The sequence below is a fragment of the Sorghum bicolor genome, chromosome 10 (assembly GCF_000003195.3).
Source record: "Sorghum bicolor cultivar BTx623 chromosome 10, Sorghum_bicolor_NCBIv3, whole genome shotgun sequence".
Lineage (NCBI taxonomy): Eukaryota > Viridiplantae > Streptophyta > Magnoliopsida > Poales > Poaceae > Sorghum > Sorghum bicolor.
Window position 1 is genome coordinate 4349848 of NC_012879.2, and position 22826 is coordinate 4372673.

At 40.4% G+C, this 22826-nt stretch overlaps 2 protein-coding genes across 19 annotated transcripts; one reads left to right on the forward strand and one right to left on the reverse strand.

Annotated features, from left to right (window-relative positions):
* LOC8076161 (protein Barley B recombinant) lies at positions 1372-6233 on the forward strand. Of its 17 annotated transcripts, none has more exons than XM_021449611.1 (5): positions 1372-1593; positions 1655-1720; positions 2797-2926; positions 4076-4391; positions 4582-6233. In XM_021449611.1, the coding sequence occupies exon 5, from the start codon at positions 4690-4692 to the stop codon at positions 5734-5736; it is 1047 nt and encodes a 348-aa protein (XP_021305286.1). In that variant the 5' UTR covers positions 1372-1593; positions 1655-1720; positions 2797-2926; positions 4076-4391; positions 4582-4689; the 3' UTR covers positions 5737-6233. The 17 variants fall into 17 exon arrangements, with proteins under 17 accessions (XP_021305286.1, XP_021305292.1, XP_021305293.1 ...); XM_021449617.1 differs by having other exon boundaries at positions 2821-2926; XM_021449618.1 differs by having other exon boundaries at positions 2837-2926.
* Positions 8901-16795, reverse strand: LOC8076162 (fanconi-associated nuclease 1 homolog). Of its 2 annotated transcripts, none has more exons than XM_021449601.1 (15): positions 16558-16795; positions 16328-16484; positions 15285-15802; positions 15108-15212; positions 13616-13877; positions 13465-13527; positions 12814-12888; positions 12615-12733; positions 11584-11654; positions 11420-11507; positions 11172-11312; positions 10872-11095; positions 10104-10377; positions 9764-9997; positions 8901-9538 (listed from the first exon to the last, which is right to left on the reverse strand). In XM_021449601.1, the coding sequence occupies exons 1-15, from the start codon at positions 16678-16680 to the stop codon at positions 9089-9091; spliced, it is 2904 nt and encodes a 967-aa protein (XP_021305276.1). In that variant the 5' UTR covers positions 16681-16795; the 3' UTR covers positions 8901-9088. The 2 variants fall into 2 exon arrangements, with proteins under 2 accessions (XP_021305276.1, XP_021305277.1); XM_021449602.1 differs by having other exon boundaries at positions 15108-15199; positions 16558-16781.

Here is a 22826-nt window from a genome sequence, read left to right on the forward strand (position 1 = left end):
TACCGTATTATATGTTCAGTGCGTAGATCTACTCATGAGGAGTCCAAAAAATTAGATTTTCTATTTATGATTTATTATGATTTTTTAAAGATTTAACGGAAATAAATAAAAAATAAAAAGAATAAAACCATCCTCAAAAACAGCTTGAGGGGGTTTTTTGACTGGTTTTAAAAAGTTTAGAGAGTAGAATATTCGGTTTTATAGTTCGAGGGTTAAAGCCTAAAAAGTTTGGTAGGTTATATAAATAGCATGTCAAGTACTTTCTTTAGATTAAGGGAGTTGTATGCAAGAGAAAAAAAAGACAGTACTTTTGTAGGCTACCAAGAGCTCCAAGAAAAAGATCATGACAAGGTTATATATATATATATATATATATATATATATATATATATATATATATATATATATATATATATATATATATATATATATATATATATATATACTATTCTACACCCTAGGTGTAGAATATTATTCTACACCGCAAGTCAAAACTGAGTAGAAAAAATACTGAGCAGTACTGGAGAGTGTTCAGTATCAACTTGTCCAACACTCAGGACCATGAAATACTGAAACACGAATACTGAGCGATACTGAATTTTGCTCAGTATAACAGTTCGGTGTAGAATAGTATTCTACACCTAGGGTGTATATAGGGATCTAGTAAGGAACTGCGCTACAAGGTCGATTCTCATGACTTTGCATGAAAGATGGGTACGCTCCTCAAACAAAATAAAAACAAGGTTCATAGGTCACATACGTGGATTTTAGAATGGAAAACATCTTGTATGTCTCGAAACATTACATCCCACATTAGAAGGCCAAAGATAATCATCCAAATGCCACCTTGCGAATGGGTAACTTACCAACCACCAACTTCATCATCGGAAGTTATTAAAGACTGCTCCATTCTGCAAGCACCACAGCATTCGGAGCATTGGTGGCTTCTTCGCATACCGACACTTGTCGTTGTCTATTTTGTAAAAAGGCCCTTTGAGTTGTTAGAATCAACCCGCAGTCCAAACCTTTCTGCTCCTAGCCTCCCAACCCGCAAACCCTAGCCCGACGTCTCTGACTCTCGATCCTTCTCTCCTTTTCTCTCCTCTCCCCGCCTCCGTCGCCATTTCCTCCTTAGAATCGACAAGGGGCGGGGGCGTGGTTGTGCCGGCAAGCTTGAGCGTGGTGGCAAACCATGGAGGACCAACCTCCGATGGACCCATTGGAGGTGCTGTTAGCTCGCGAGAATCCGCGCCGGATCCAAGATGTGAGACGGCCAAATCGGTGAAGGGTCGGCCATGGTCAATGACGCCAGATCTGGTAGTTTCGAGGTCGTGCCCCTCCACCCATCCACATACATCCATCCCCCCCCCCCCCCCCCCCCCCCCCCCGCGCACAACAACGCGTTCTCCTTCAGGCACCGCTGTCCTAGATTCTTCTCCAGGCCTCCACCGTTGACGAGTTCCCCGTACTGCTGACTGCGTCCCCCGCCCTCCATGCACTGACGGCACCCTAGCAAAGGGTCTCTGCAAGGCCGCTCGTCGTCAATCTGCGAAGCAGGCTGTCAGCATCGCCCCCTACAAGCCAGGTCTGAAGGTGGATGCTACTCTCTCCTCCAGAGCACTCCATGTCCTTCAAATCAATCGATGGTGAGAAGGGGAGGCAGGTAGGCAGCAGCCGGATCTAAAGTTGGATGCTACTCTCTTCCCATCTGTGTTCCATGGTAACTATTTCCCCTCCAGCCCTGAGATATCTTCCCCGCCATCTCCTTATTTAACATACTATGAAATTTAATGCTCTGGTTGTATTTAGTTCCAGATGAATTTTCTATCAAAGGTGCAGGATAGACAACTATTGCATCTGAATATATTTGACTAACCACGCCACAAGTACTAGAGATATCCCTTCCCTATTCTGACTTTAGTGTGATTGCTTTGAAGTAGCATATTGTGTCATCTTACTTTTGGTATAAATTTTATTGCATAGTTTTGTTAAAGTAGAAAACAGTAGCATTGGATTGAATAAACGATAGCAATCTAATGTCTATTGCTTGCGGTGTCAGTTTTTGACCATTCTTACAATGTATGAAACCTAAATTTTATTGGTTTATTTTACAAGACTTGTCAGTATACTATTTTCTTTCATAGAGATATAACCTTGATGTTTTGTTGGCCTTCTTTGCATGAGCTTTATAAGTTGCTTACTTGGTGCTCTTTCATGATTGAATAAGCATTTAAGTTGTATCCTCAATTGTAGAAGAAACATCTAATGACTTGACAGATGATTCAACTATTTGTTTCACGTGAATATTTTTGATGCATAAATGGTAAGCTGAACTTTTCATTGATGTGTTCAATCAAATTCTGCAGTTTGAAATTATTTTGCACTATATTAAGGTATAATGAGCTTCTTTCTATACCTATTTGCGGATTCAATATGACTATTTAGCAGTGTGCTTATGTTGATATGTAATACAACTCAGCAAGACAAAGCATAGTTATCAACTATTTTCATATTTTATTTTCTTCCCTTATTTAGTTGTGTTGTTCACTGTGCATTGAAATGTTTTACTGTTTTCCTTTGCTATCAAGTTGTGGAAGCACTAAGCAGATCATGAAGGTGCATTCTCACTTGTAGTTCCACTGTAGGACCACAATATGGTTAGTTTGTATGATAAAAATTATAGTGATTACTAACATTTTAGTAAAAGAATATTTTAGGGTGATACTTTGGCCGATACAAATGTATCGATTTTACATTGTTTGAAATGTCAAAGTAATTTATTTTGTTCATTGGCAGATTGCAATTTCTTATTTCTAGAAGATTCTTCATACTGCAGTGAAATGCCGAGATGTGAATGAAGTATATATATGCATCCAGCTGCCTATTAATGCATCCAGCTGCCTATGTGAATGGGAAATCATGTAAGGTACTCTTGTAACCAAATTGCAACAAATTGCCATTGTGTCACATGCTCAAGTATCTATCAGCGATCACACTTAAAGTGTCCCAATATGTTGTAGAGAAAGAAAAGCTACAACTTTGTAGTTTATGAGTTTTTCATTTCAGATCATTTAGATACCTAGCTAAAAGGTTGATACAATGTTTAGATCTAGTATCTAGATCTATATTTGTAGATTGAAACATTATATAGATTATTTTGGTACCAAGATGCCTTCAAACGCAACTATTTGAACTAAAAGGTTATCATTAAATACAGTTCATATTTAAATTTTTATCTTTATATGTGACTAAAATAAGTTATAATTTTTTAAAAGATGTGTTTATGCAAGGGTGCAAATAAATTGCCTCGATTTATCCACTAGCTAGCGCAACATATTTTTAGAAAAAAAACATAACTTCTGTATATAATAACCTTATATAGGGATAATGTTTATAAATATATTGTAGATACCTAAGATATCTACAATTTTGTAGTCTACATATTTTCATTTGAACCCATCTTGATATCTAAATGAACAATTTCATGTTCAGATCTACAAATACACATATGAACATTGTATTAGTTTTTATATCAAAATGAACTCAAATAAAAAAAATCTTAAACTACAAGTTCTAGATCTCTTTTTCTCTAGAACAAAGTGTTGCCTCCATTTAACTTTACACAAAAACGGAAAGCTTTAATAATTCAATTGGTAGTAACTTATATTCAGCCAAGTCATCGATGTTATGTCCTTCTCGCCGCTTCAATCAATGACAATAGTATAAGACCTCATTTAGCATAGCTCAGCTTCACTAGTGAGTTTTTTTTCACGAGCAGCTTTCTAAGTGAATCTGAGCTATTTTATAAAGATTATTTGGCAAAATAATGTCACCAACAGCCTTATGCATGGCCGAGAGAGAGAAATGAGTGAGAGAGTTGTGAAAAACTAGTTTTCCATTTCTTTGTAAGAACATAAAAAAAAGTAACTCATGAAGCTGTTTTAAAAGGGTTTTTGTTTTCATAATAGCTCATGAAGCTGTTGGTGAAACTATACCAAATAATGCCTAAGTTTTGCAATTTTTTGATTTAGGAAAAAAATTAAAAAATAGATATAAAAAATTCTCACTACAACAGGCAGATCGCAATGGCAACCGGAACGAAGTTGGCAGCACAGAGGGTTTTTATTGGGCCGTGGTTGTGGCACTTACGTATATGCACTGGGCCCTGCGTGGGGGGAGCTAAGCTAGCTATACGAATACGATGCGGAGGGAGTGGGCGTTCGGCGGTGCCCGGGCGGCGGATAGGAGGTCCAACGACGGCACGGCGGCGTAGCAGAGGATCCGTTTGCATTCCGTGCTCTGACCACCCCCAGCCCCCCTCCGTCGACGACTGGGTGGGCGTCGCCGACCTTGTTCGTCGGGGTCCTTCGCCGGCGACGAACATCCACCAGGTAGGACCGCCCCTTCCCTGCTGTGCTGAACCGAGCATCCCCAAACCCTAACCGAAGCAATTTATATCCGGATCTGACCTAACCATTACAACTAGGCCCACCACTGGCTTCGATTTTGTATCCAGAGTTCCTGCAATTTTGTATTTTTAGACCTGCTTCTTCTGATCTGATTGCCAAAATGGGTGTGTAGGGATTGCCGATTGGAGGGCCGATTTCACAGATGGGCTGATCAGAACCACGAGGAGGTTCTCCTTATTGCGGACTTCGGAGGTGGATTTGCTTTTTCCACAAATCAGACATGGACGACGAAGACGGCAGCCTAGGCATTCGGAATTGGGGCTTCTATGACACTGTGAAAGGCAACCTCGGCCTGCAGCTCATGTCGTCCGTACCACCTGACCGGGACACAAAGTCACTGCTCCCGAACGGTGCCTTCTTGCAGCACCATGGACACCACAATGCCCCGCACCAGCTCCACATGCAGCACTCGCAACATCCCCGCGGCCCTGCTGGTGGTGGAGCCTCTGGTGGCATGCCTACCGAGTCACAACCTATTCACATGGACTTCTCACGCAATGAAGCTTGGTTGCACCAGTCACACCACCAACGTCCCAGTGAGCAGAAGGTCCTTCATTCTCGTCCTATCAGACCAGCTGGGCATGCTGGGCATCCAGGCCATGGTGGCCATCCTGCGCATGTCGGACATATTGTGCATCACCATCCTACTGGTTATGGGATGGTATCAGATGCACAGCATACTCTCCAGATGATGCAACCACAGCTTGAGACACAGCTTCAGGAACCTCCTCCATGCAAGGAAGAGGAAGCACCACCTCCACTGATTGAGGATCACGCAGTTGTTAGTACCGGGCCACCTGTGAAAAAGAAGCAGCGAGGCCGGCAGCAGAATCGGCAGCCTAAGTCACCAAAGCCTAAGAAGCCTAAGAAGATTGCTGTTCCACTGGAGGATGGGGCGCTCAATGGGCATGCGCCCCGAAGGAGGGGACCTAAGAAGACTGTGGGGATGGTGATTAATGGTATTGAGCTGGACCTTGCCACCATACCAACTCCAGTGTGCTCGTGCACCGGAGCACCCCAGCAATGCTACCGATGGGGTCCAGGTGGCTGGCAGTCTGCATGCTGCACAACTTCTATATCGACGTATCCACTGCCAATGAGCACAAAGCGCCGGGGCGCACGTATTTCTGGAAGGAAGATGAGCCAAGGTGCATTCAAAAAGGTGCTTGAGAAGCTGGCTGGTGAAGGGTACAACCTTGCTAATCCAATTGACTTGAAGACGTTTTGGGCTAAGCATGGCACAAATAAGTTTGTAACGATCAGGTAAAGAAAAAAGGCATGCTGTGTTTATTGCTTTGTAGGTTGTAGCAGGGGCGGATCCAGCGTGAGTGCTGGGGGAGCTTGAGCCCCCCTACCCCTGCTCGGAAAATGGAGCCCCCCACCAATTTTATGCATGGATGAAGAAGAGGAGAAAAAATGGAGGAAAATGAGGAGAAAAAGAAGTGGCATCCCCCACCCCACCCCAAATCAGTGATCCTGGATCTCCGCCACTGCTTGTAGAGCTGCAGTTAGGCCTCATTTATTGCTTGTATGTCTATGTGCCAATCTACAGAACCTGTAGGAGTAGTTGTAGCCATGTTCAGTTTCAATGACTTTATTTTCATGCCTATTTCGAACTTCAAATGTTGACCCAATTGAAGTATGTTTGTATCCTCCACTTTGCAAAATTTAGTACCATAATAGTCTCTAATTTAGGTGGCATGAAAATCATTGCAATTAATTAGATCTGTGTGGAAGTAATGGCGTTATGTGAAGGTTTTGTGACTTTGTCTGGTGGAAGACATTTACCAGCACCTTTTCATGGAGATAACTGTTAACTTATTAAAAGAAACTTGACCACTGGGGGGAGACGTTCCCTGGGCATTGCAATAAGAAGTTGTACTAGGATTTGAATGCAAACTGGCAAGGGGATACCCCTGATCACACTGCTCTTACCGGTATAACTTGTGAGAAGCTATTTAACTGTTAACTTATTGTATGGTATCTTTTAAGTTGTGTTTATGAAGTACTCATATTATGTATTTGATGCCTTACAATTCATACTCAAGAACAGATTCAAGAAACTAATCCTTGACTGCATCTTCATACCTCCAGTGGTCTGTGCAAAAGCTAATGTTATTATCTCTTGGCTTCTTGCTCACCGTGAAATGTTTATAGAACTTTGCTTTTAGTTCATGATGTATTTTCTTGTCAAGTGTTGGTTGGTATGTACTTCCTCCCATCGTAAATATAAGCCCATCTATGTTTTTTTTTAAAACTTTGACCACTAATATCTAGCATTTTATATAAATTTACGACATGAGGTTCACACTACTAGATTCACAATAATAAATATACTTTCATAATATATAACTCTTTATGTTTGAGATATTTCTGTAAATATTGCTAGTCAAAGTTGAACAAGTTTGACTTAGGACAAGACTGGATGGAATATATTTGCAATCTGAGGAAGTAGTATTTCTTCAGAAAGGGTGTGTGGAGGTTGTGCTTAACTTTCTTTATGGTATTTGGTTGCTATGGTTCCATAGTCCATATGTTAAAATAAAGAGGCTATCCTTGAGCCTAGGAGGCTAGGACCATGTCTTAGTGTTGTGGTTGTCAAAAATGATTGAGATAAGTGTCTTTTCGAAAACATTTTAGAACAAGAGTTCAGGTGGTGAAATATGGTTATGAAGCTTGAATGAACAATTTGACAGGTGAGGCAGAGTTCCGAAAGAATGAAAAATGGATCCGAGCTTATAATGCAATATTTGAAAAATTGAAATTAGTTCAGTTCTGTGCAGTTTGTTATTTGTATATGCTCAATGAAGAGGCTCTGTTTTAGTTGAAATATTTATGATTTGGTTCCTGGTTTATTGAATTGATATCGGATGTAACAAAACTAAGTAATCATCAGATTAGTCGGTTTTTTAATTGTTATTCCCTACAGGGAAATGCAACAGGAATTAAGTTGTTTGCATAATCTCATTGAAGTACTGTAGTTCTAGTTTTCTTTGATAGGTAAGTTGGTATAATACATCCTTAAGCTTTCCCTTTTAGTTCAGAGGTTATGGAATTTGTGTGCAACTGTGCATTTTAAGATCCGTATTGGATAGTTTTCTAACATTTCTGTGATTATGTTACTAGCTAGGATAAACTTTAATAGTTTATGCAGATGTGGTGATTGGGTCATGTTCCCTTCTTCTTCCTCAAACACGCAGGAGAGCTATGTATTATTTCATTAAGAAGAAACAAGAGTACAAGGGGAAGAAACCCTCAAAAGAGGATCATGTTCTCCTTTGAATATATGATTTTGATATTTTGAAGTTTGAGGACTTTTTGTGCTAAGCATGGCGCAAACAGTTTTTAACGGTCAGGCTGCCTTAGGTTCCGTGGTTGTAGCTTGCCCTGAGTTACTATTATATATGTATATGCAGAAGTTTTTACAGTTTGTAGCCATTTTCAGTTTTGTGAAATTTAACTTGCATGCTTGGATCACTTAGATATTCTGAGCTGTTTATCGTTCTACTTAGAAGTTCAAGGGTAACAGAATCTCTAGCTTAGATGGCTTGAAATTTAATGTGTCCAATGTTTGATATTTCTGAATTTTCTACATCTTTCATTGATTTCTTTTATTGAAACTCTTTTTTGTGCAAGTACTGTTTATCCCTGATTCTTGTTGACCTTATGCCATCTCCTTTTACTCAAAGGAAGTAAAATTCTTGATTTTGTACGTTGTTAGTTATGTGCATGGAACTTAAAGGAAGTTCTACGGTTTGTGTAACCTTACTTGACTGCTCAGAAAATGTTGCAGTACTTCTCTATTTAACATATACTCTCTCTATTCCAAATTATAAGACATTTCAAGAATTTTGGAGGGTTTGACCTAATTTTAGAGAGAATTACAAAAATTTATGACATCAAATATATATACTATAAAAATATAATTAATGAAGAATCTAATTATACTTAATTGTATAATAAATGTTATTATCTTATCATATAATTTTAGTTAAACTGCTTAGACTCTCCAAGATTCTTGGAATGTCTTATAATTCGTGATAGAGGGAGTATGTTATTAAGTTAGCTTGTCGGAGTAATTTCTCTTTCTGCTGAAAGAGTTCATGAGGTGATGTATTATTTAGTGTGCTGTGCACTAAACTTCATTTACATTGTTTGGTTTTCCTGGTTATGTATGAGGCTAAATAGTTTATCTTTGAAGCCAGGAATGTTTATTTGTGGGAAAAGTTAGGATTTCCCACCTATTGTCTCATTTACATGTGGAACTATGTCAATGAAACGGTGCATATCTTGTGCTGTTGAAGAATATGTGCCATGGGCAGTGTGGGGCTTATTTTGTCTTCTAATATCTGCAGACAAGAAAACATGTTTTTATGGCCTTATGAACAAAATTTTAGATGCTGAAATGTGGTTTCGGAACTTATATTAAGGTTTGCCGGGTAACAGGCTCGAGACTGGTAGAATATTTCTGAACTTTTGTTTTTGATGTATCCTTCCCTACAACACGACAACAATGTCATTGTTTCTGCGTTACAAATTTTCCCTTTCTATCTAATCAATCAAATACATTTTGCATCGCAATAATCAATCAAACTAAATTTAACAGGAGAAGTAGAGAGCTATCTCCGCTTGGTAACCGGGCTTACTTTGCAAACTTCCACATCGAATCCAAAATCCATGAGAACAAGAATCCATGCACGCTGTTGCTCTGACAGCTGGTCCCTTGGTCCTTTGACTTCCACAAGTTTAGCCTCACCGCCACCTCTTTCATCAAGGAAACGCCATAGCAGCAGATCAGGCATTCCACTCGACCAGCTCCTGTAATCAACCGCTAGATGGCGGAGGAGCGATGCCAAGCGATGGCCACCAATGCATGCAACGACAGCTCGCAGATCAGTTAACGAATAACGGACCCAGTTAACACCTTGGCAGGATGTCCCCTGATGCAGTTCCCAGGAGCTGATTAGCATCTCTTCAGCCATTCCGTCTTGTATCTTCCTCAACTGAGATTCTGCAATGTCCTTCCTAGATTTGTAAAAATCATCTGTTTCCAGATCAAGGGGGGCTGTCTGCAAGAGAACAAAGAATGCTTACTGTAGGGTACCAAGAGTTGTGAAGTACAGTAGGGAACCGAGAAAAACATCTTGACAAGGTCCAACAAACAATCTATATATCATACAAAATCAACAGGTATCTAGTAAGGAATTACGCTACAAGGTGGATTCCTAATGACTTTGTAGGGAATATGTTTATGCGCCTCAAACAAAATAAAAACTGGTTCATAGGTCACATACCTGGAATTTAGACTGGAAAACGTCTTGTATGTCTGAAAACATTACATCCCACATTAGAAGGCCAAAGATAGTCATCCAAATGTCACCTTCTGAATGGGTACCTTGCCAACCACCACCTTCATCAGCATAATATTGTAAAGCCAACTGTTCTACCCCACAAAGTTCCCCATCGTAACCATAAAATACATTCTTTGCTCCTGTCTCACAATTTAACGGCCTTCCTTCAATACTTACCTATTGATAATAGAAGAACAACAAGCATAGATATTTAGCATGAAAAATCAACAGACCAAAAAAGTAAACTTTTGCCATAAGTGAGGACAATGAGGGTGATATATACCTCTCTTATATTTCTCTTAACATAATCAGCATAACTGGGAACTTTCCAGCGTCGTGGAGGTTTGCTTAAACGCAGCACTCTCCTTTGCAGCGCGAACTTTGAGCCAGCACGGACCCATGGATCAATTGCTCCTTCTTCAGCTGTGGAAAGGCTCTCATTTGGACGACCCATATGCTCCAAATCAACGGATAGCCTCAATGTCCAATATCCTCGCCGTCTATCACAAGCAACTTTACTAAGTAGTATCTTTAGAATCCTTATTGCATCTTCATACCTACAAATTTTGATTGGCATGAAATTTGGATACCCAGAAACTAACAAATTTCTAAGATGGTTTCCGAGGAAAGAATTTAATCAGCCCTTTAACAGAAGGGCCTGTAAAAGTGTATGTGCAACAAATTGCCATTGTGTCAAATGCTGAAATGCTCAAGTGTCTATCAACGCTAAGCATCCCAATATGTACCATGAGTGTCTATCAACGCTAAGCATCCCAATATGTATCAACGCTAACACCTCTTGTGCCTAGACAATATGGTACTATTCCTATAGACAAATAACTAAGAGAGACACTAATTAACACTAATGGGCTTAAGGCCCAACTAGGACACTTGCGCCCTACGGCGCCCCTCTTTATGCCCATGACAATGAGCCAGAAGGCTTGTGAGCACATCATAAACTAGAAAAGCATTCTAGTGTGGCTAAAGCTTCCAGTTCAACCAAAATTGGACCATGAGCTGATCCGTAATTATAGCAGTTATTGCAACTTACCTGCGGTCTCGTTCATAAACAGAGACACCTAATGTGAGTATTTTTGAATAGACCCAGGAAGCTGAAAAGCGAGAAAAGAATGATGGGAGATGTTTAGGTGGAGTTGCATTTTCTTGTTTTGGCATAGTGCATAATCGATTCTCAGATAAATCGATGCATCTTGTCACCAGGTCCATGTTATTATTATCGAGGGATTCATCCATCACCTGAGCAACTCGAATAGCCTGTTTGCAATGTAAGATATTAAATATGACTGATGAGTGGCTCACTGTTCTTTTTGAAAAGGGGTCAAAATCTTACATCTTCATACTCAAGTAGATCACTTCTTTGTTGAAAAATGTGGTGAGAGATACTGCAGGCATAGTCTGGAAACTTCACAACACCAAACTCCACTAATAGAAAGGAAGAAAGATCTTGATCACCATTTAGAAAAAAGAGCCTCTGCATGATTGTACTTGGTTATTGTCAATGGCAAATATAGCTGTTGGATGAAATATTACTGTTGCCAGAATAAGCAGTCCAAGCAATATTCAAGCTTTAGCATTCACCTGGATACGCCACAGAAGTTCATCTGCCATCTTAGAAATTCTTATACAGGTTCCAGTCCATTTTAGGATTCGCTTTGGTAATGATGCACTGCATGTTCCAGAGATGAATTTTCATGAAACTGAGGCCATAATTCCCAAGAATGCAACAGGCAAAGAGCCTTTACCAGGTACCATTATGATATGAAGACAGAAGGGTGCTAACAAGCTCATGTCGACGTGTGCAGCTTGTGTTATCCTAAAAGGAAAAGGAGAAATATTGAACCCAGATAGCACAAACTCATTTCTGTACATGCTGTTCCATGATCCATCAAATATTGTACCCATTGTTGCATACATTGTGAAGGGATAAACTATACTTCTGTTTACACACTATTTTCATCAAGTACTAGTAGGGGAAAAAACTGTGGACAGAAGGACAATGTTCTATGCTTCATCCTCTTCCTTAGCATTATTTACGTTATGCATTGTTGTTTGATGTTATACAGGCATCCTCATGTGTTCTCATATCTATCTCTCTTATAAAGGTAATCCCCACTATAACTATAACTGTAACATGCATCCACATCATCTCCCACTAACTATTCACATCACCTCCCACTAATAGCCATTGTCGTCTCACTAATTTCCAACCTCTTAATGCAAGCAAACCACGTAACTCCACTTAATTTCATTCCAAATTCTTCACAATCCCCACAACACGCAGAGTATCTGGTTTAAAATGAATTAGTTATGAATTTTTAGAAAATATATATGTCAGTTTTTATTATTCTTAGAAATACAAAACCACCTGAAACCATCATGGCCAAATTTGTCCAGTATTGATAGTTCGGTGGTCAAAGATTTCTAGTTTTAGAGTTGCATGGCCAAAAACAAGGCAATAGTTGGATGGCCAAAAACGGACTTCTCCCTTAAATTAAGACTGATCATTTATAGTATGAGTATTAAACAATAGTGCCACTACAAAATTTTAAAGTAGTGTATAGCTTCTAAAGCATAAACCTTATGAGCACATGGTAATTCTTAATGTCAACTTGTCAAGTAGTCAATGCTTGGGGAATGGCTGAATCTTAGACAAAAAATATATCATCCAAGTAATAGCTTATCAATGCCACTTCAGAAATCCTGGGTTATTTACTCAAAAGGCAGACGGCATATATGTGAGACAAGAAAAGGTATTGAAGGCAAGAATGAAAACCTTAGGAAGCTCCTTGAGAATTTCTTTCATTTCAGGAACAGTTAACACATCAAGAATCTCCTTAATATCATATTCAGAAGGATCAACAGTGCAAGAAAGCATGTCAATATAACCTGCCACTGCATAATAAAAGTTTCAATTCAACCAGCTAAAGGATGGAAGAACAGGAATTAGAAAAGTTTAGATGCCAGCTTATTACACTTCAACTCCATGACTGCATGCTCCAGATCTGATATTTCATGATATGAGATGCTGCTCTTCCGGAACCATGGCCCTGTAAGACACTAAGTTAGACAAGTGCAAATTTATTTGTTCAGTAAGCCTTGTTTCAAAAATATTTCTTCAGTAAGAGGCTCCATCTTAGTAATTTTAATCAAGCTATTGAAGCTACACAAACCCTAAGCTTGATTATTGATCGCTGCTGTCAAAAGCTTGTAAAACATCCAAGAAATCTTACTGCCCCAGCATATAAACTGTGGCATCTCGAATATGAAACTTTTGTATCTTATGGATCAACGTTGGCAACCTTATTGCTTGAATCAGCATAGAATAAGGAATAGCAAATATTCAGCAGTGCAGAGATGGAAGTGTTCTTCAAAAAAATATGTCTGGAAGGCGGAAGCAAATCTGGGCAATTTAAGTGGAGGAAGGTCTTTGGTAAATACGCACGGGGAGGAAGGTCCATTAGACAAATTAGTGATGTGAACTGTATGTTGTACATCCCCTATACTTGTTCAAATGTGAATACTGACAGTTATTAAGTATCTGCTTTTAATAGTACGCACATATGCAGGACCAGGAACGAAACCCAATGAACAGTTCACCTATCATGGTTGGCAGGAAAGCTAACCTTTTCGAGTGTAGATCCTAACAAAAAGATGTTGCCCATCATCTGATAATGACTTAAAAGAAGCTGTTGAATAAAATATAGTAATCAACTAAGACATGTTTAATGGAAAAAAATTAAAGATGTAAGAGGGACAGAGAGAAAAATAGACAACCTAAAAATGTTTTTTCTACATCGATAAGAACATGTGCATGGGTAGCAATAACATCAGCTATCATCAAATTAAAATTTATCTGATATCTTGCATTGCGAGGTTGCCGAAAATTTTCACTTTTAACAGTGCTAACGAAATTTTCCCATAAGGACTGGCAATAATATGTATCATCATTTCTCTGACTGTCAGCTTTACATTTCTGGATAGTAATCTGGATGGGAACATTGCCAAAGTGTTGTTCATGCAAACCAACCACAAATCCCTAATAAGAAAAATTAAGTGTGTCAGAAGCTGAATGGTTATTTATAAATACTGTAACAAAAGTATATCTGCAGAAAAGAAATGGATAATCAAAGACCTACGCAAACTTGGAGCATAAAGCCTTCCTATACCAAACTGAGTTTTTTTTTGTGAATAAAGCTGGGTTATTAATGCCATCATCAAAATTGATATGAAAAGCTTTAGTTAGTCTGTTAACTGGAATAGGGCAGTGTGCCCTCTGGTTTGAAACAACAATAATTCAGTGGTGTCCTAGGGTTTGAGGCTTTGAGCATCCCTTTAGCCAAATATTTTAAACCCAACATGTTGTGATGTTTTAACAATCATTACAAAATCATAGATATAGTACACACGAATCAAAACATTTAAACCTGCAAAAATTCAGTCTCAAATTCATCTTTTATGCTGAGATCCAAAAAAACCAAAGTGTTACTGTCATCACATGATGAACAGTGCTTGTCCATTTTGTTTATTGATATCTAGGAAGAACTTGAAACTGAATTATTGCAGCTATACTTAACTTTATGTGTACTATCTACGTGATCTTTTGATGAATATCTGAAACATTGCGAGAAGATAAATTCACTAATGGGCATGCCTGCATGAAATGAAAGGAACTCACCAAACTGCTCTACAAGGGACTCGCTGTCAAACATACTATTTAACCAAATAAGCATACAGAAATTATATTCATCAATCACCATCACCTCCCATGATCATTAATATAATCAAGCTTTCCTATATCTCTTTATCTTTTACAACTGTTGGGTCAAAGGAAATCTGAGCGAGCATAAACAAACCCTAAAGTAATATTGCCAGTTTACAGGTTTTTAGTCTGTGAATGTAGCAATTCTCAATGGATTTGAAAGTTGAACTTTGTTTGCTAGCATTAACAAGCATCTATTCAGATCGCTTAGAGCGAGATGTTTATTTTCGAACTAAGAAGGAATTTTACAGAGAAAATACTACGCGAACCAAGATTGGTTTATTGATTGCCAAAAGATGTTTACTTTTGAACTAAAAGGATTTTTTTCTCTCAAACAAACTAAAAGGAATTTCAAAACAAGATAGTAATAGATGTAGTTCTGTCACCATAATGTAGTGCATTCTGCATAAAAAGTTACATGTACATATCTAATCACCAATACAAACTAGTGACAGGCTGACAGCAAGCTATCCTACACAATTCTGGCAAAATAAGAAGAGAGTTTACCTCGCATTCAACGTAATGTTTGTCCATTAAAGGAGCCAAAACTTTAGCAAGATCTCGAGGCAAGTATCCAAGTATCTCCTCATATTCAGACGCTGCATAAAGCACCTACCACTGGTATTAAGAAAAAAAACACTAAATGGAGGTATTGACAATTTTTTATTTGGAAAAGATGGAAACCTTTATAGCATCAGGGTCCTTAGCATTCAGAGGATCTCTTAGAAAGGTAATGACTGAATCTTCTCTCAATTCAATGTTCTCATGGAACCTCCGGCCAACTATGACAGTGTCAACCGCTACAATGGTGCTAGAATCCATAACTGTGCATTCATCAAAACTGCAAGAAGTTGCCACTGTTGGAAGTTCCCCTGTGCCATCATTTACAGCATCCTTTACATTTGGTAAGACAATATTTGAAGGTGTGTAGGACGTAATAGTCTCAGAAGTGCCAAGTGAGCCATTCAGACAGGTAGGCGATGAAATAGTAGTGCCGGACTTTGAACTCCCAATCTCACTATCTGATGCAAAGAATGCTTGGTCACTCGACAAATCTGCAACAATCTGTTTCATATTTTCTGTCTCGATCTCATTGTTCAAATTGTTTGCTGTAGGCTCAGCGGAAACCTTTTTACTGAATCTGAAATTAAGAAGGGTGCTCTGTGTTAACTTCCTTTTGGTTCCTCTTGTAAGGCACATATCTGCAGAGTGAGTACCAACACAAAAGTCAAAATTTGGAATATAGTATCCATATGTATGCCACACTCCCTACACACCCAGAATACTAGCAATAGTACCACAACCACTTAAACATGTACGTGGTACATTTATGAATTTTACTCACACTTTTTGCCTAGTGAACCAGCCAATAGAACAAAGGAAAGTGCCTTAGCTGGGTATACACCTTTGGCTAGCTGGTTGCCTGGTTCTCACTGATTAGTTACAGTTGCACAAACAGCCAATTATTTTTTAAAGCGGCCGTGATGAATCTTCTTATTTGACGCTAGCTAATGAGATGAAACGGGTTTGTCTACGGCGTACAGGCCTTTGTTATTTGAGACATAAGTACATAACAACATTTTTCAGTCAGAGCGGAGCGGATGCTACAAGCATTTCGGGACAAACACGGCCAGTAGTATGCACTCTACAGCCTCCACCCCAGTAAATGCATGGGAGCATTCAACATCGCAGCTTATTCGGGACAAGCGTGGGGCTCGTGGACGGACCGAGGTGAGTGTTGACGCAGTAGTCGGACCCTCGGATCGAGTCGCCGCAGACGGGGCAGACCACCCACTCCGCGCCCAGGCCGACGACGCCGCTTCCTCCAGACGTCGAACCAGCCTCAGCTCCAGCCGCTTCTCCCGAGCCGCCCACATCGTCGGCCTGGACGAAAACGAAGAGATGTTAATCGGCGGTGCGTTCCGTGGGGTCAGGAGCGGCGGGGTTTGACTTCAACCTGAGCGAGGGAGGCGGAGGGGAAAGGGGAGGGTAACGATAGGACCGCGGCGAGCGAGGAGGGGAGAGCGGAGCGGCGGCGCCGGCCGATGAGGCGGACCAGGCTCTCCCGCCCGGTCAGCATGGCCGCCGGGGAACCGTAGAGGTGGCGGCGCGGGGCGGGAAGGTCGGAAGGAATGGGCGCGCGCGCGCCTGCGGCTGGGCTCGTGGGCGCGTGAGACGGTGGGGCTGGCCTGGCCGGGCTGGGGCCTGGGCCCTGGGGGCCGTCGGAGCGAACTAATCGCGCCGCGGGCTCGCGGCCTGCGGTGTGAACAGGCGCTGGGTGGGCTTTTGGCGTTTTCGCGCCGCAGGTATGGTGGGGTGGGGTGGGGTCGGGACGTGGGGTGCGCCGTGCTCTGCTGCCCGTGCAGCTTCCTTGTTAAGTTGCTCAAAAATTTTGCAAACTTTTCAGATTTCTCGTCACATCGAATCTTTAGACGTATGCATAAAGTATTAAATATATATGAAAATAAAAATTAATTACACAGTTTGGTCGGAATTGACGAGACGAATCTTTTGAGCCTAGTTAGTCTATAATTAGACAATATTTGTCAAATACAAACGAAAGTGTTATTATTCACATTTTGCAAAAAAATTTAGAAGTAAACAAGACCTAACAAAGCCAGCTCAATGCCTACTGCCCTGATAATAAGAAAGCAACTGTTGCTCACACTGTTTTTGACTTCTTGTAAGACTGGTCATGGTCATTTTGACATTTTCCAAGTATTACTACATCAGCTTTTGCTTTTATGGTATATGATACGATATATCAATTTTTATATAGAGCCTTGTTTAGTTTAAAAAATTTAGATTTCCCGTTACATCGAATCTTTAGACGTATGCATGAAGTATTAAATATAGGCCAAAATAAAAACTAATTACACAGTTTGGTCGGAATTGACGAGACGAATCTTTTGAGCCTAGTTAGTCCATGATTGAATAATATTTGTCAAATACAAACGAAAGTGCTACAGTGTCGATTTCTAAAAAAAATTGGCACTAAACAAGGCCTAGGTGAGATAGTGAGATGAGTTTTGGTCTATACTTTTAGGTCCTCTTTAGATGCCTTAAAATTCCAAAAATTTACAAGATTTCTCATCACATCAAATCTTGCGGTACAAATATAGTGCATTAAATATAGATAAAATAAATAACTAATTATACAATTGTCTGTAATTCACGAGACGAATCTTTTGAGTCTAATTAGATCATGGTTGGACAATATTTGCCAAATACAAACGAAAGTGCTACTTCAAAAAAAATCTAAACAGGCCCTTAGATAGTGAGGCAAATAAAGGTGCAAGGGACACTGAGGCCTTGTTTAGAAGCCAAAAGTTTTTAAAGTTTAACACTGTAGCAGTTCGTTCGTATTTGATAATTATTGTCCAACCACCGACTAATTACAGATAAACTATGTAATTAGTTATTTTTTATCTATATTTAATACTCTATACATACGTCCAAAGATTCGATGTGATGAGAAATCTTATAAACTTTTGAAATTTTGGGTGCATCTAAACAAGGCCTAAAATAAGCTATAAGGGCAATTGCTACGTATTAGCTTTAGAATGAGTTTTCTATTATATACTTGCTGAAACCGCCACTAATGGAATAGCAACAAAGAAATGATTAGTACGAAGATGAAAATAATTTGGTGAAGTATACCACTTGTGCTAATCAAATTTAGGGACCGTTTGGATCCTTTTATTTGGTACAATTAAAATCTGCTTTAATAATTTATATTGTTTAGTTTGAAATTTAAGATTCCACCATTTTTTAAAGTTCACATATAAGTCTATCTCAAAATGTGAGAGATGAAAACTGATTCTACAGATCATCATTCTATGTTTCTCCTCTATATATAACTTATAACACGATAGTCAACTCGCTCTCCTATGGTAGAAATGCAACACATAAATGTCTCTTTTGTATAGCCAACAATAATATACGAATATAATCCATATTCAGTCATATTAGCTTAATTAATATATATATAAATTATGATTCTTAAAACAAATTCAATTCCATGGATCCAAACGGGTATTTCTAACCGTCTTATGAAGTCACTTATAATATTGGTTCTTTTGGTGGGGTGAAAAAAGATTTCCTCCAATAGCTCCCTGTACTAGAAGCATATCCAATAGTACCTAAAAACTAATCTCAAAAATATGGTTTTGCAACCTTTTCAATAAATATTAAAGGAAAAGAACAACTGCATCGTCATCAATTCCAATATTTTGCTCATAAATAATAATAATAATAATAATAATAATAATAATAATAATAATAATAATAATAATAATAATAATAATAATAATAATAATAATAATAATAATAATAATAATAATAATAATAATAATAATAATGAGGTCCACTTAAAATTTTTTTATCAATACTCGTGTCCCACCACCCAAATCTCCATCATATGCTCTACCTCTTAGTATTCATATCTAACTAGGTACTGTGCCTGTGCGTTGCTACAGGATAGCTAAAACTTGTTGAAGGGTCGAGATGGCGGACTAGAGGGGGGTGAATAGCCCTTTCTAAAAAATATTACGTCGACTAACCGAAACAAATGCGGAATTAAAACTATCGGTCTAGCCAAGACTACATCCCTATATCTAAGTTCTCTAGCACCTTGAAAAGATCCTAAACAAGCAAGCAAGGTGCTACCTTAGCAAGAGCTCACCTAACCAATTCTAGGAGCAAGGTCACACAAACCTATGCAACTAGTACTTTGCAAACCAGAGGAGCTCCTACTCAAACTAGTGAGGCAAAGCGCACAAAGCCTAAGCTCACTAGCAAGCTCAATAACAAGGCAACTAATGCCAAATTAGAGAGCGCAACTTACTTAGCTACACAAACTAAGAAATGTGACTAACAAGGTTACACAAACCAAATTAGTCACGCAAGGAAACTACTTCTAGCTACACAAGCAAGAAGATAACTAGCAAGCTACACAAGCTAACTAAATACAAGAGCAACTACACAAGCACAAATATATGAGTGTAAATACAAGCTTGTGTTAGGGATTTGCAAACCAACGGGAAGAACAGAGTTGACACGATGATTTTCTCCCGAGGTTCACTTGGTTGCCACCAAGCTACGTCCCCGTTAAGACAAGCTCCAAGGTTGCTGTCGGTCCTCTTGCTAGTGGTGACCCACAAGTCACACTCTCCCACGTGGAGTGCTTACCACAAGCTCTAGCACTTGACCCGGCCAGACCACTTGTCGCTCTTCACGTCTCGCTCAACTAGAGTTGCTCTTCGCGATCCCCGCGGGGTGAGCACCGTACCCCTCACAATCTCTTCTCCGGAGCACTGCACAATCTCCTTGCGTGCTTCAACGGAGTCACAAGCCACCAAGCCGTCTAGGAGGTGGCAACCTCCAAGAGTAACAAGCACCACCGGCTTGCAACATGAACACCTAGTGCCACTCGATGCAATCTCTCAATGCAACGCACTAGAATCGCTCACTCACACAATCGGATGAACACTATCAAGCATATGTGAGTTAGAGGCTTCACTAGCACTCCCCAAGCATGGACACTAAGTCCCAAGGGTGCTCAGCCAGCCAAGGCCGGCTACCACTTCTAATTATAGCCCCAAGGGCTAAACTAGCTGTTGCCTCTTTACTGGACAAAACACGTGGGCACCGGACGCTCACAGGGAGCCACCGGACGCTCAACTCTCAGCGTTCGGTGCTCAGGCGTCAGCCACGTGTCACTAGCCGTTTGAACTCGACCGTTGCCGCCAATGGCTACTGCGCACGCGCGCCTGCACAGCACCACCGAACGCTCTACTGTGTCACACCGGATGCGTCCGGTGCACACCGGACTCGTGCGCAGAGAGCTCCGCAAACTCGCAAGGTCACCGGACGCGAGCCACCGGACGCACCCTGAGCGTCCGGTGCTCACCGGACTCATGCGCAGAGAGGGTCGCCAAACCGCCCGCACACCGGACGCTGAGCACCGGACTCACTCCGGTGCGTCCGGTGCACTCTGCACACTTGCGCCACAGACACCACACCGGACGCTCTGGACCAGCGTCCGATGCTACCAACACCAGCGTCCGATGAGTGTTTCTCAGCACTACCGCGACTTCTCCAAATTTCTCACCGGCGCAATAGAAAAAAAATACACTTATTTTTCTCAAAAGCGCCGAATCCCGCCTCGCAAGCTCGGCGGGAGGGAGAGAGGAACCCACACGCCTCTCAACCTTAGGAACTCCACCTCTTTTGTAAATGTGTCAACACCACCAAGTGCAAGTGTGTTAGCATTTTCACAAACATTTTCCCAAAGAAGTTAGCCTCTCAATTTGCCACGCCACTTGATCCTAACACGTATGCAAAGTTAGATCGCTCAAGTGGCACTAGATGACCGATATGCAAACAAGTTTGCCCCTCTTGATAGTACGGCCATCTATCCTAAATCCGGTCATAAACTTCTCTACACACCTATGACCGATGAAATGGAAATGCCCTAGGTTATACCTTTGCCTTGCGCATTCCATTTCATCTCCTCCAATGTTGATGCAACACATGCACCAACCAATCACCAAATGATATGATCCACTTCATATCATCACGTGACCGTATTGGTTCATCGATCTTGACCTCACTTGCTCTTCACCGTTGCCTCGGTCCATCGGCGTCAAGTCTTGCTCAAGCTTCACCGTCACACGCGGTCCCTCGCTTCAAAGCCTTCGACTTGCCCTTCACTCTTGCAACTGGTTCATCAAGCCAAGCCTCATCTTGATCTTCTCCACCTTGGTCACATGACTCCATGTCATGTCTCATATGCAATGAGCTCCTTCTTCATCACATCATCACCTATGGACTAATCTCATGTGTATCTCATATAAACACTATTAGTCCACCTAAGTTGTCACTCAATTACCAAAACCAAACAAGGACCTTTCACTTGTGTATTAAAAACATATAGATGCGGCGTTGGGCGGGATGGGATCGGGATGCGTGGCCACCGGCAAGCATGGACGCGGCCATCGTCGAGCTAGTGGTGGCGCGAGCGACCAGGGAGGGGATTGGGGCGCGAGCGAGCAGAGCGCAGTGATCTTGTGGCGGCACGACCGACTAGGGAGGGGATCGGGGTGTGAGCGAGCAGAGCTCTTGCTGCCGCATTGGGTGGGATGGGAACGGAGGGGATCGTGGCGCAAGAGAACAGGGGAGGGGATCGCAATGATCGCGGTTTTTTCCTAATGCGAAGACATAGTTGCAAAGGGGCAAAATAAAAGTTGCACAAAAAATATTCATCTTTTAGTCTTTTTAGTTGTAGGAGAAAAGGGAGTGAGAAGAACTTTCTTAGCCTAAAGAATAAAGATAGGTATTCTTCGTTGTCAGAATCAAACTTTGAATAAGTCTACACAAAAAGATTCAGGCCCTAGAAATTTTGATGACCGAAAATTCTCGGTCCACATATTCTAACCTAGCCTAGAATTTCAAAGCAAACCTAGACATTCGAGAACAGCTCAACTAAAAGGTTATAACTTTTCACTCTGAACTTCCATTTTGATTATCTTGGATATTCCAGAAAGCTTATCCTTGAGTGTTATCCATTCTAACATTAAAAAAATCTAATACCACCATGTGTAGGTTTTGCATTGTGACAAGTGTTTCTCTCAAGTTAGCACTTGAGTTTAGTCCGTTTGGTCACTGAGACTTGTCGACACACTTACGTGCATCTCTCTTTGATAGTACAACATGCCTATATTCAAGATAAAAAGAAATCTATTTTCACCACTTGAGTCTTTAGCATCTTCATATGCCATTTCTTTTGAATATATCTTCGTATGGGTTTGCAAGAATCTTTGTCTCCATCATTTAGCAATACCACCTCGAGCATGTGACTTGAACCATTTTCATACATATTATTTCACTTAATGGAATCAAGTCACTTCTTTATATGATTCACAAAAGTTTTGTTTCCCTCGAGATATGACTCTCCATATCTTAATGTGTATAAGACTCAATATAAGCACTTTCCTCTTCACCATAAGCATGGTTTATCGGTGCCCAAGGCGTAGACTTCTCTTTACCCTTGCTTGATCCTTCGAAGCCCTTTCATTGCTACTTCAGCCTCTGAAGCCACATGATGATTTTGAGCTAGTAAGAGGCATACATTTTAATCCATCTTCATTTGCATTCTTGTATTTTGCTTGAACTAGATTGTTTCCATGAACTTTCTTCTCAACTATGGTCTTATTTAGTTCCCAA